The sequence below is a fragment of the Tinamus guttatus genome, unplaced genomic scaffold, assembly GCF_059628265.1.
Source record: "Tinamus guttatus ecotype Peru unplaced genomic scaffold, ASM5962826v1 Tinamus_guttatus_pri_ptg000213l, whole genome shotgun sequence".
NCBI lineage: Eukaryota > Metazoa > Chordata > Aves > Tinamiformes > Tinamidae > Tinamus > Tinamus guttatus.
Window position 1 is genome coordinate 3,402,500 of NW_028288747.1, and position 14,633 is coordinate 3,417,132.

General features: G+C 42.0%; 1 protein-coding gene across 4 annotated transcripts in view; it reads left to right on the forward strand.

The window, feature by feature from the left end:
* The window catches only part of TENM3 (teneurin transmembrane protein 3), a 292,279-nt gene that overhangs the window by 170,032 nt on the left and 107,614 nt on the right, over positions 1-14,633 (forward strand). For 3 of the 4 annotated variants that reach the window (XM_088524634.1, XM_088524635.1, XM_088524636.1), the window contains exon 4: positions 12,361-12,599. In XM_088524634.1, coding sequence (XP_088380760.1) covers positions 12,361-12,599 — 239 coding nt within the window. Of the gene's footprint in view, positions 1-1,375; positions 1,469-12,360; positions 12,600-14,633 lie in introns of all 4 variants that reach the window. The other variant, XM_088524633.1, reaches the window with a different exon arrangement.

Below are 14,633 nucleotides of genomic sequence, written 5' to 3' on the forward strand. Positions count from 1 at the left end.
GCTGGCAGTAAAAGTCTGCCAGAGTAGTCATTCTGTGCATTACGCCCACTGAAACAGTGTGCAGTTTAACCAAATCCCAAGTCAGTACAGTTCCTCCATCCTCCTGGTTCTCCCACTGATTAAACACATCTCACCTCTATTCGGGAAAAGGATAGTGCCGGATAAAAGCACAAGCCAGGGGTCGAGTTCATGTGCTCTTCTCACAACCGCCCGTGTGGTTGTGGTCCCCTCGCCTGGCTGGGCTGGAATGCAGAAGTGGCGCTGTGCGTTACGCAGCTTGTCGCAAGCCTGCGCGTTGCCGAAGGTCGGCGTGCCGTGATTGCGGGGCCAGGGCACCTGCCTGTTCAGACATGCACATTTCAGACCGAACGGCTAAGCTGGGGGGTCTCGCGGCGTTCGCTCCTGCTGCAGCCCCGTGTCCCTCAGCATCCTGAGCCAGTTCTAGCAATCCGGGCCCATGCACTTGCCAGCTCCCTTGGTGTGACCAGTGCCTTACTTTAGACTTCTGCTTGGTGTGTCTGGCATCCTTCCTGCACGCAAATCCCTTGCTGTCACCATGAAGACACAGAGTTTCAGCCACACTGTGCATTTTGCCTTGTGTCTCTCGAGCCAGCACTGATAGTCCAGATTTCAGTCATATTTGCACAGTGTTGCTTGGGTTCATCATCCACTTCTTCAAATTTATCTAATAGTGAAGGCAAACACAGACATAGCTTTTGGAAGTATTTCAAAACAACCCTTTATTTTAGGTAGCACAAAAAACACGCAGACATAACCACTAGTTAGGCTGCTCCCCCTTCGTTTTCTTGCCATTTTTGAGGTTCTTTTGGATTAAGCCACAGTCCTTGGTCCTTCCTTTGGCTCCCCTGCTGCTGTGCAGTGGCATTTGGGGAAGACGAGGGCTGCCCTTGCTCCGGTGTGCAGCCCCACACGGGTTTTGGGGCTGATGGCCCGTGCCGCGTGGCCAGCAAGACGCTGCCTTTCATGCTCCCGGGTCGCTTTCATGCCTTTATTTCTTGTCCAGCCTCATCAGGGAAACAAAGTCCCCCACTCCAGACCTTAAGCCTGCCTTGCCATGGGCAGCAGCCAGGAATTTTATTCAAGGACTTGCACATAAATAAGGATCACCAAAGGGTAGTGACCACCTAATGGTAGCCTTGTAACACTGTGTCTTCAAATTACAATCCAGGATGTAGTTCAAAAGACAGCATGGAGGGCAGATAACTCCCACGTTCAAAACTCCCACGTTTGCAGTTTTGCCCAGATACAGGCAAGGGAACAGAATCTGTAAATACTTTTTTTTTTCTCTCGACCACCCCATTCTTTCATTTGAAATTGCCACTCTAATTTCATCTTTTTGTATCTTTGTGTATAGAAAATTAGAAAATCAAGCAATCCTTGCAAATGGTCATGACAACCTTATAGAGATGGATGTGTTTTCTCCAACATATCACGATAGCAGTTATGGGTATGTGACTCTAAGTGTTTGCATGATGCTAGCTGTTGACACAGAGACAAAATGCGATTTAAAAAAATGTATTTGACAACAGTCAAATACATCTGAGGCAGTCTTTCTATCTTTGTATCTCATGTTCTAAATTGCACTTTAAATGTTTTTTCTTACTGACTTCATAGTAAAAACAAAACGCTAAACTTCTGAGTGCAAAATTTTGTTTGCTTTCACTTAAGAAAGTAAGAATAACAGTGCTTAAGAAAATAAGAGTGCATCTGAGGTTGTATTAATTCTCTGTGGCCTGATTTTGCAAGCTGTCACAAACTATTCACATGAATATACATTTACCAGATCCGATCCTTCATCTGTAATATATTTATTATTTAGCAAATGTTCTTCTTTTAAATATTATGCCATAGTAGGGGAGCATGAGGAATGACCAATGAAAGAAGCTAAAAAGTTAAAAATTACATAGCTATAATTATAGTTAAATATAGTTGAACTATGGTTAATAGTTAAATTATGTAGTTAATTTGTTACAGTTTTTACAAGCTACTTTGAAATTTTAACTGCTTGTAAGTATATAACCGGAAATAGAGAATCCAAATAAATGAATATTTCAATTCATTTAAATAATATTTCTACTATGTAATTGTTCTGTATGTATTTTAAGTTTCTTAAGTAATGCCTGTCTTCTATTTGGACTACATTTTTTAAAGCAAATACTCTTCTGCAAATCAGCATACACAGTTTCAAATCAACAAAACCTGACAAAGCAACACGATTTCCAACCATAATGATTCTGTAAATCTAAGATTTCTAATGAGTTATGATATTTTGGCTGACACAACATTAAAAAGTTTGGAAAGGAATTATTCATCGTAAATATTCTTTTCATTTCTTAATTGTATGATAAAAGATAGGACTTCATGTCCAAAGTTCTGTTGCACTAATTGTAACCCTTAAAAGGGTTACAGACCTTATAAAAGGGATAAGGTTTTTCTGACATATTTATCCAACTATTTATAGTATCTCCTTGTTACTGTTTGATCTAAATGAGGAGATCTGCATCTGGCCATTAATGGCTAATTCATCTGTAAAATGCATTGACACTGTGCATTGATCTGCTTCAAACACCCAACATTCTTAAACTTCCACTTAGCCACAAATTAAGATCAACAGCAGGACGGGCGTTATGTGTTAAACCCAATTAGTTAATCATTTTTATCACACTCAAGCATATTGCAGGTATTTACCAGAAGACCCTGGCATTAAAAAAAAAAATCTAAAAATGCAATACTGTGTTAAAAAAGAAAAATAAAGAGCAGATATTATTGTTCCCTCTAGTTCAATTGCCATGAGATACTGATTCAGATGCATAATTGCTAATTAGTTGAGTTAACAGAAACAGGTCTGGTTTGTTTTATATGTTTGTAATGGGACCACCAAATTCTGGCAAATGCACTGCATTATATGAAACTCCCGTTAGCTGATACTAGGTCAGGTAACAATACAATGAAATTTATCTTGTTTGTAATCCCTTCATTTTTAAAATTATGCTAGCAGGGATCACCACCTAGTGTGAAAGTTGTCCAGAGATAATAACACATCAGCTCCAAAGCATAATGGATTTGAGAATACAACGTGTTATCAGCATGAAGATTCAGTTTATCAACCTCACGAACATACTGTGTCACAGCTAGAATCATTATATATTTGTTCCTTTGTTTCCATGTCATGTGTGTGTTACATGGTGATATACTGTTTCTGCTTTCTTAGTTTGAATGACTTATGAAGAGAATATTAATCTAATGAATCTGGCAATTTAATGTTAATAATGATAATAGAGAAAAATATTTTACATAAAAATTCTAATGATTCATATGCCCAGACCTTAGGAATAGGTGTTTATTGCTTTCAGAGATTTGTGCACAGTGCATTAAGTATCGTAACGCAGCTGGAAATCTCAGACTATCTTAATGGTATGTATTGTTGGCTTTACTTGGTACCACTGTTATTTTCTCTAATTTGTAAACATATAATTCTACACATCTGCTACCTTAGTTTGAAGCAAAGAGCCTGTTTTTCATTAATCTGACCTAATAGTCCTCTCCCAAAGTTATCCAGATATCCTTATTTGTGAAAACACAAGTAAGATAAAGTATCAGCAAAGCCAGTTGCTAGTGACAGTACTTGCATTTCTGTTAGGTGAGGCTTCCTAACTTTAAAAAAAAATCCAGCTATGGTATGTTCTTCAGTGTTTTTGAGAGTCTTTTTTTTCTTCTCTGTTCAGGGATAAGACTTGCAGGACTAAAACTTCCTGTTATATTTAAGGAATAATTATTTGCAAGGAGATCGATGGGACATTTTTGTCACGTGTTAGGGGAGGAAAAGTCAGAAGAGCTCAGTTAAAAAAAATGACCAGGTCACTTGATTTATGAGGGCCTAATGAATTAGATTCAAGAGGGAAGAAGTCAGGAGCGTGGAACGGAGAAGGGAAGTCTGGAAATGGCCGGGTGTGGAAGGAGTAGGAATGAGTATGGAAATGGATAGACTGAGGAGCCCAGAAGGAAAAACTGGGAGTGGTTGGTTAGGCAAAGTGGGACATGGATGAATTGCCAGAGGATTAGAGCCTAGGATGAAAATCAAGATCATTTCTTGGGAGCACTAAATTTGAATGACAGGTACTGCATCACCTACAGGACTGACTCGAGAGGGTGGGAATTGTGGCTGCTGGCATAGACTCTGTCAGTGGCAGAAACAAGCAATAATGACACCAAAGATTTTGTATCACTGATGACTTAGGTCAGTAAGATGCCTTTTAATGCAATCTCTAAAGTTGTTTCACGTTTGCCTAAAAAAAAAGCACAAGCTGGATGAAATGACAGTTAGCAAACAAATACCATTGAGACCATAAAGCTAAGCACGCCAAAGTAACAAAATTAAAAGGTAACCTCTTTCTCCAGTTGCTTGACTGCAGTCAAGCCTGCCATCCCAGCCAGGGCAGCTGAACTTGAACCAAAAGAGAACTTCTAAGAGATTCTGGAAATTCCCTTTGTTGTGCTCAGATGGGTAAGAAAAAGATATCAAATATCATGGAAAGCAAAGACCTGGATGACTGTAGCGTGTCAGCGTCCAGGGTCTCTGATAATGTTGGTGGCAGAAAGTCTGCCCCAAAAAGATCACCTCAGAGGCAGGTTTGTCTCATTAGGGACATGGTTCCAGGAGAGCAGAGAATAAGACAAGAGATTGTAATATAAAGCCTCATAGCTTACGTAAGCATTTCCGCACAGCAAAATTCAAACATTTTCTTCTCTGTCTCCTTCCTCTGGAGAGAGGACTGGAGTAGGATGAGCATTACTGGTGACAGAAGGCCTGCTGTGAGGCTCTCAGGTTTGTTCCTTCCCACGGCTGCCTCCTTGAGGAGTGGATGTTGCCGAAGGTATCCAGCACCACAGCACTTAGCGTAACGTGGGGAGAGTTTGTGTGGGTGCTAGACCTCCAAAAGGCCCTGAAAAAGCCCCCATGGGAGGGCAGAGCCATTGATATTTACCAAGTGATGTTTGAACCTCGTTTCCCCTTTCCTCTAGAAGGCAGGCAATGGGACGGTCCTGCGGAGACGTGTGCGTAGCTATAATTGTGGCACATCTCCTCCCTCACCCCCAGCACGGTGGCTCGTTCTTGGCCGCCGCGTGTCCCGCTCCCCCTCGCACGGTGCGGCTTGGCCAGCGCCGGGTGCTCGCCTCGCTCCTCCCCACACAGCGCAGCAGAGCAGGCTCGGCCAAGCAGGGCCGTCCTGCTGGTTCTTGTCGTGCTCAACCCGTGTGTGCAGCGCACGCGGGGGTGAGCACCTCCTCCCCGGGGGAAGAGAGCTGCGAGCTCCGCATTCGGAGCAGCGAAGGAGACGCGCGCGGGTGCCTTGCGCGTGCTCTAGCGCCGTGTTCTTTCCTAAGCCACCAAGAAAGTGCACTGCAGAGGAAGGGATTTACTCTTGCACATCTGAAGGTAGAGGAGGTTTTTACCTTTTGTCAGCATTCGGTGCTGCTGGTCACTGTGTCCCAGCAGCTTTCACAGCACATTAGGGCATTGTTGTGTCTGCCTTGCTCTTTCAAGCTGCTTCTGCAGGTTGCCCTGTCTCATTTATCCAGCGTTTGCCCAGCAGTGGCCACATACAGTCTCATGGTAACGTGGCAAAGGGTAGATATGGGATAAAACACAAACAGTAAGAAAGGCTCTTACTGCCTTGCTGTTTTTTTCCCTGTGGTTTTCAGTGTTCAGTCTGTAAAGAAAGAGGTCTCCCATATAAACTCACCCAAATTCAACAGGTGTCACCATATGTAAAGCATTTCTCCAAAACATTTGAATAAGCTGTTGTAAGAGGCTTCTATCCTGTTCCCACACACATTTCCTCCATTTTTGCATACAGATAATAGCTTTCTTCTCTTTCCTCCTTCCCCCAGGCTTTGATCAACATTTCATCTGATGTGATCTTGGAATGTTTTCCAGGATTACACTAGGGTTAATATTGACTTTGAGGAAGAGGAAGTTCACTTTTATGTCTTCCTAGGCATTTTTTCTTTTTAACCCAGCTCTGCAAAGAAGGAAAGCTGAAAAAAAATTCAGAGAATAATAGAGTTTCTGTGCCGGCTTGGGTTTATGTTAAAGGCAGACATACGGTTCTACGTAAGTCAGTCATAAGCCTGCGCTAAGGGCTAACACCACCAGCTACAAGGTTTCATCTCAGAAAAATGTTAACAGAAGATGAAGACAGGCATGAAGTGCACACAGAGAAACAAAAATCCAAATCCAATTCCTTCTGGAGCCTATTGGGAATGCTGAGCTCATGCACCAGTGAACCAGAGTTCGTATGAGCCTCACTCAGTAATTTCTGTTATCTCTTTTACATCTTCCCTGTAACGTCAGTCATCAGAGATGAATCTTCTCGTTCCATCTGCTTCCACAGCTCAGTGTGAAGAATCAGATTTATTGATGTGAGCTATCGATCAGTGAACCAGGCCGAGCAATCTTATGTCAAATGGGAGATGAGGATCATGGTCTCGTTCAGAGCACCCGGTTCGATCCAGCCTGAATAGGTTCTGTCAAGAGAGAGGGAACCCGCCATTCAATGTGCGCAGAGCAGTGATTGAAAGTTATCTCAGACCACTATTTTTTTCCATGGATAATACTTTTATTCTGGTTCTGACAGTTAATGCGTCTGGTGGGTTTTATTTCAAACAGACAATCCATTCCCTTGAGGGAGAAAATCAACTGTTTTGGATTAAGCAAAGTCAGGAAGAAATAAATACAAAAACTTCAATGGGAAAAGTTAGAGCTAGCTAAAATATCTACAGCTAGAAATATTCATCCTCTTTAGAGTTACTCTGGTAAGATTAATTGTTTTATTTGCATGGAAATGGGAAGTAAAATGCAGGTCTTTAGGCAGAGACAGGCACTATCTCTGCATGTGTCAGGAAAGAGTTATGTGCAGTAGAAAGGGCACAGAAGCTCAGAAATCTTTCTTCTTTCTAACTTTCCTGGCCCCTTTGGACCATGGGAAAAGTAGGGAGACTTAAACATTTGTGGGTCTTCTGATACCCAAGTGTGCAATAAACAAGTACAAAAAATGTTAACAACTAAACAAATATAAAAAAAAAGTTAAAATGTTTCATCTTTCCCCTCTGCTCAAGCCACTTTCTGTTTTCTTCCAAATAGCAATTTTGTTGTATTCTGTGTTGAAGCAACAGGTATCATAAAGTAGCAGTCCTCTGTTCCACAGCTGCCTTTGCCTGACCCATAAAGAGCTGCAAGTTTGCTTTTTTTGCTTTAGGCAGTTACTTTTATAATGCTTTTGTATGTTTTACCCTGCAAGTAAAATGAATCAAGCAGTAATATTATTAAAATGTTGTCTTTATGTACCACAGGGCAAACAGTACATACTCATTATACAAGAACAAGGGAACAATCAGCTGAATTTAAATTGAAATTGATAGAAGAAAATTTATTTTGACACGGTGTGTTTAGCCTACAGAAATAAATGCCACAAAACATGAGTGAGAGTGTGAGTTTGGGGCTGTTTAGAGAAAGAGTGAACTGTTGGTGAATAAGCAGTTTGGAAGGGTTTCAAATTCTTAATTTGTTTGGCTACTTTTAGACCAAATATTGTTCCTGACAGTCTGCTGTACTGTGGTAATGACTGTTCTGCTATTTTGTTACACCTAAACACAGATTTGGCCCATATAACCGCTTTCTATGTAAATTAAATCTATCCTTCTATTTTTGAGGTGAACTAGCATGCTTATTGTATTATTCAACACCATCATGTAGACAGGGGAAGCTGACAAGACAGTGCTGTATTTGGGAGCGTAGCGGAGGCAAAACCTCAGCCGGTGCCACACGCGTCCTGTGTGCAGCAGGACTGTGTCGTTTCTTGCTTATCATAGTGGGGTCACTTCATTCGGAAATACAGTTTATCAGACTCCGGGTTCTTCACATGTTGGAAGTGCACAACAGTACGTGAGATTCAAGGGCTTGGGAGGGAGGGGGTTGGGGGCTTTATGTTATAAACAATGTCTAATTCTGGTTAGACAGTGTTGTAGCTCCTAACAGGAAGACTGCTTTTGCACTGTGTATGCGTAAGACCTAGCAATATTAACCTCTGTGACAGTAGTTTCTCGTCACTGCCATAATGCAGATAATAACATGTCACAAAATAACAATAGTTGCTTTTAAAGCACATTGGCAGTGTTGTACAGCAGGATGTATATTCTGACATACTGTGAGGTGTTTAGCTGTATTTTGCTGGGCCTGATTCGCAGTTCCTCATTTAATAAGTGCTTTTTAATGGAGTTCCACGTAAATCTTAGTATCCTGTATCATAGGACAGTATTCTGTCCTATGTCCGCAGTATTCTATACTGTATATGTATTCTTGTGCAGTGTGGAATATTCTAATACAAACTAAAATGTTGCCAAGGGAGTTGCCAAGGAAATGTCCTCTATCTATATGCAGTGTTCTATAGATGATGCCTAAACCCAGGGAAATCATAGTTATCGATCCCAGTGAATCATACACAAACTGAAGTAAGGCCAGTATTGGCTAAAAAGGTCATACACCTAACATAAAAATGATAATATGAACATTAAAATTATTCAATAATTCTGTCAAATTTGAGACAATTATGTTTTAAAGTAATATGGAATTCTTCTCTTTTTTGTGTGTGCATGTGATAATTTATTAATATAATAGACTGTTCCTGGCAGTCTAGAGTTCATTCTGGAGCCAGGGATCAAAATCTCTGTGTATGAGTTCATTAACGTGCAGTATCCAGTTTCTTCCAAGCTGTGGTCAGAAGTTTTTGTCACAGTTTTTTTTTTTCTCAAGAAAGCCATTCTAAACCACGTTTCTCTCACTGGACACCTACCTATCTGGCACATCAGGAGTGTTTGAGTTTATGGTCTGAGCCTGGCTGTCCTTGAATGTTTTTGTAATCTATCTCCATTTCTCAAAAGACACTGTTTCCAGTTAACTTAATCTTTCCACCCAACTCCTGATTTTTTATATCACTTTTTTCCCCATCCTGCTTTCCCATTTACTGAGTTTGGCAGAGGTTACTTCAATTTTATTTTCCACAGAGGAAGTAGCAGCACAGAGAAAATCTTATTTGGAGTGAATCCTCCCCACCTCTGCTTGAAGAGGGAAAAGAACTGTCTGCATGTCAGCAGGTGCTGAGACTGCTCAGTGCTGAGACAGGGCTGCATTAACTGAAAGCTTGAGTATTATTTTATTTTTATTTTATTTTACCTTTATTTATGTGTATTTGTTTTACCTTTATTCATGCTATATACCTGCCTTATCTTTGAATATCTTTGAGCAAACTGAGAACAGTGCCTGCCATTTGTGAAATAAGGGAACTTCCCAGTTGTCCCAGTGTCCAAGGACTAGTTTTTATGACATAACTTTATATTCTAAATATGGTGAATTGTGACCAGTCTGTGGTTTAGAACTGTTAGCTACTAAAATCTCCTCCCCTGAAGTGTTCAGATTCAGCTGCACATCTGAGTAGGTACATATATTTAATAAGCAGGCAGAAATATATATACAGAATAAGCATAAAAGATTATTTGCTTTTAAGAGTATTGAGTTATTTAATACAAGAGCAATAGCTTGTCCTATAAAATAATGACATGATTTACTTGATTTTTTTGGTCTAAAGCTTTTAAAATTTTTACTGTGTTGCATGCAAATCTTGAAAGTGCTTGTTAAGTGGTCAGTCTGTAGTATGGTAGGTGCTGGAGGCTTCCCATGAGTCGAAGCAGCGCAATGGCTTCCAGGTCAGCAGCTGGTCGAGCAGCCCAAACAGTTTTGCCTCTGGAAATCAGCTACTCAGGCACCATGGTATGGAACAACTGGGTAGATGGACATACAGATAATTAAAGGCGTTTGCGGATAGATTATATTTCAAGAGCATAAGGATTTCTGCATTACCTGGAAGCCGCGCGGGTTTGCTGTGAGGTATCGCGTCCTGCGGCGCAGCGAGGCAGGCGGGATGTGCAGGGCAGAGAGTGTCGCACTCGAAACGCTCCTCGCGCGGAGCTGATGCAGCAGGAGAGTCCCTGATAACTTTAGTAGTAACTCTTCTCATTAGACAGATCTGGGCAAATTTTCTTAACTCAGAGCAAGATTCCGGTACATATATATGTGTATATATATTTTTTTTTAGGTTTTTTTTTTTGGTCAGTATACCCTCATGCCCATTCTGGAATTTTCTCCCCATCCTGCCAGTGAGACCTCTCTGGCTGCAGATTAACGCGCTTCAAAGCGGAGGAGGAGGAGCTGGAAGCGCGCGGCGCTCTGTGCTACCGCAGACCGCGCGCTGCCGAATTCACATATAAAAGTTACAATTTTCTTTCGTTTCCACCATGCCTGAGGTGGACTGTCAGAGCTGTGACAGCTCACACTGCCGCAGATACGCAGCCATCTCCCGAGTTCATCTGTGGGATTAACTCCTCAAAGGCTTTGAGAATATGGATTACACTCTGTAGTAGGCTGCGCTGTACCCAAGCCTACGTCTCAGCTCGCCCTTCCTCAGAGGAGGGGAAAGAAGAAAAAGAGACCAGAGGCTGCCGGTTTTGTTGAATTATTTTGTTAAAGCTTAGACTGTATGGCGTTATAGTCAAAGGCTCATATAATGTGCATTCCCATGTGTAGTCTGTTGAGCACCGGGAGCAGGAGGATGTTAAAATCATTGACTGGTCATGCAGCTTCTTATTTTGAACCTGGGAGCTGTTCTTTAGGAGTTTGTTATCCCTGCGGTAGGGTTTTGTTTCAGTTCCCCAAAGCAACATGTGTTACGAGGGAGAAAGCGACTCGTTCGTGTTGGTCGTTATTTTGGGATCTGGGTGGATGTGGTTTAGGCACCTGGAGACCCCATTCACCACATGTAGTATTCACCACAGGTAGCCTCAGGTGGAAGAGCTGGAGAGGTAACAGGGACAAGACACATAAACACAACCCAACAAATCCACCTGCTCTTTCAGGGTTACTAAAATTAAGGCAATAGTATGCTAAGGTAAAGCATGGGTGTTGACATGGGGCTAGTTATTTTGGTGTTATCTACATAGCAAATGTCACACCTTTTAATGAAGTACCTTCTTGGTAGGGATCCAGACCACTGGGGATGTTATACTGGGGGCTCATTGGTAACTCTCTGTGCTCAGGCACCCAGTGAAGCCAGGATGCTGCAGCTGCTTATCTGTATATCCAGTGTGTATCCATCTGTTGCTACTGCTGGATATTTTAATATTGCTGGAACTGGAAGTAGCCTGTGTAGCATATTTCCAGGGATCATGGAAAGCGCTGGCCCTAGGATGCTTTAATTCATCTATTCATCTCCAGTGGCAAAAGCACTGGCAAGCGGGTGATCTCCTTGCTGAGGAGCTCTGCTCTTCCTCTGGGGCTGTGGTGGGGCAGCTCGGTGGGGCATGCAGGCCAGTGGCTAACGGGTCCCTCCTGGGAAACACAGGCACCTCTGTGCTCGATGCTGCTGCTCAAGGGTTGGGTAACCTCAGGATGTCCAAAGTTATCCAGCTCTTCCAAAAGAACTGTGCTAGCCTAAGCCAAAACGGAAGGGCTCTTCTGCTGTACACAAAGTCAGGGGGAGGATACTACCTTTAGAAATTTTGATTTGCTAAAATTAATCTTATCAGTGACTCACTGAGGATGTCTTAAATTTGGCTTTGCTTTCCATCTCTGTCTGCGGCAAGAGTCTCTTCGACACCTACTAAACAGGTGTCTGTGGAGGAGTTCCAGGACTGTAACGAGCTGCTCCGTTACCGGATCTCGCTAGGGTGAGATTGTGTGTGAGGAGATAGGAGTTACTAAACTGGGTATTTAGGATCCAAAAAAAAAAAAAAAATTTAACTGACTAATTTTGGCCAGAATCACCAAAAGTTTTCATCTGAGGGATTGCTCTTCTCTCTGTGCTTAAACCAGGGCAACTATAAGAAGTAGCATTGACTGTAGCAAGATTGCATAACACCGCCTTTTTAATGGACTTCGCTGTACTATGCAGCAGAAGCCAGCAAAAATAAACAGCTGAAAGCCTGTCCGTACTTGTCAAATAAACTCTGCGAGACCTCCCCCTCTACCACACTATATTTCTGTATAGAAAAATCAGTTTCCTCTCTGGGTACCAGTGAGGGGCCTTGGGGGGCCCTTTTAAAAGTGAAAAGTGACTTTTTTGTGTGTGCAAGTGTTGTGACATGCGTTGCTTTTACGACCCTGGGCAGATGGGATGTTGTTAGATATTTGAAAAATAGAAAACACTTAAACAAAAAAAACCAGATATGACTGCCTGTGCTACAGCTTTGTTTACTTTTGTATTTCACTCTGCGCTCTTTCTCCTGCAGGCATTTCCTATTCAAAACAGGAACAGGGACCACACCGCTGTTCAGTACTGCAACACCAGGGTACACGATGGCATCTGGCTCGGTGTATTCCCCTCCGACTCGGCCACTACCTAGGAACACTCTGTCCAGAAGTGCTTTTAAATTCAAGAAGTCTTCGAAGTATTGTAGCTGGAAATGTACTGCCCTCTGTGCTGTAGGGGTCTCGGTGCTGCTGGCAATACTGCTATCCTACTTTATAGGTGAGTTCCATTTGTTTATGATAATTGTCGCCATAAAGAGGGGTGTCTGGAGGCTTTTATATGGGTTGTGCCTTGTAAATGTTCATTCACAACATTTTTTTTTTATGTAACAGTATAAACCACAACAGTGATTTAATTGGAACTCTGGTCCTTTAGAGGGAAGAGAAAATGTGGATACTTTGCAAGCATTTTGCAGCACAACAGCAAACGATAACTTCAAAGACGTATTTGAACTGCAGTTAAGCTATGTGGTGGCTAATCCTTTTTAAAGCATATTTTTAGTGCAAGCTGTAAAATTCCATAATACAAATGTAACTTGCAACCTAGCCATGGAACTTGTTCTCCTCATGTTGTCCTTTTGAACAATTATTTCCCTACCTTGCAATCAAAAATCTCTAGCTCCACTCACGAACTCAAAATGAGATGATATAAGTGAAAGTTTGCATTCCTACGTGGTGTCTTAGTTGTATTTCAAGCAAAACAAAAGAAAAAAGTTCCATGAACAACATGAGGATGCTGTTCAAAAGAACAACATGTGAAGGAGGATTTATCCTTTCTGTTGAGTTGTTTATTTATTCTTTTTTCTCCTTATTCGTTAAATTTGCTTTCCTGATTTTCATTTTATATCTTTTGCTTTATTTCTTTATTGTTATAACATTTTTAATTGCATAAACATTTGTTGTCAAAATTATCTCATTTGAGTTTTAGGCTATTCATGGGGACAGTGCTTATCTGTGAGAAAAAAAGTTAATTGACTTTAATAAGGGAACAGAGCAGGCTTGTAATGTATTTTCAGCTTCTCCTGTGGCCGGGTCCAGATGACAGGTATTGCCACCTCTGGGTCAGTAAAAAGTCTTCAAAGACTTTCTTTTTTGACTGACTTGCTAATTATAAGTTTAAATCGTCACGATTATGGAAGAATAAGTGTACGAGAGCCATTCGTTGCATTCAGATCCAAAATCTTAGAGAAGGAAAGAAAGTAGAAAGAGGGGAGTCACTCTCCTCCCTCTTTCTTAAGTCGATGTAAGTTATAACGAAGCCTGGAAGGCCCTGTGATCCTTAAATCTTCGCTGCCTTTGTTGAAGCAGGCGTGTTACCTTTCAGTTGGAGGCGTAGCGTGTAAAGCCTTTGAAGTGGCTCTTCCAGGGCCGAAGCTGCGGTGAGCAGCGCGCGAAACGGGGCAGCCGAGTGACGGCAGAAACCCCCGTGTCCCGTGTCCCAGCAGAGGCTCCTTCCCACCACGGGCACGAGGCCCCCGTGCAGATGCTGGGGTCACCGTCACGGTTGAGGCCATTTCATGCCCGACGTTTGCTGTGGTTTTGAGTGACTGTTGTGCGCAGGGGTGTAAAGCTGTGGTTTAGAGTTGAGCTTTGACACTGCCTTTCTTTTTTTTAATGGGATTGAAACAGTCCCATTTTTAAAAGCCAGTAGCTGTGCTTGCCTCTGACAGTCATTACAATCAAACACACGCTACTAAATAAATACGTAAATAAATAAATATGAAAGGAGGAATTCAGTAGGAAGTTATCACTGTTAAGGATGAGGAAAAATGGCTGTATTGATGGTAAAATACTGAAGACTTGCTTCTGAGCTGAGCTCTATACCTCCCTAGCCCCAATGAGCCAGATTACTTATGAATCTGAGGGGCACAAGAAGATAGCTCTGCCGGATTATTTCTCCCACAGGCACATTAAGAAATACAAGCATGTCTAATGCGCCTCTATGTGTGTATTCGCAAAACAGAAGCGAGCTTTCCAGTGAGTGAGAGCTTTCAGCTCCACACATTATTTATTCACATACTCCGTTAAAAAAAAAAAAAAAAGAATGAAAAGAAAAAGAAAAACCTGAGCGTAGCTGTACAACATTTCCTGGGCATGCGCCAGCTCACGTCCTTGCTGGAATAAACAGTGCACAAGGGCCTTCCTCTGCCCGGAGTCAATAGGGAGCTCTTTGCCTACTGGTGATATTACACATATTTCAGCTAACTCAGCAATCTAAATGTAAAATCCAGCACTCAGGGATGCTCTCTGGAGA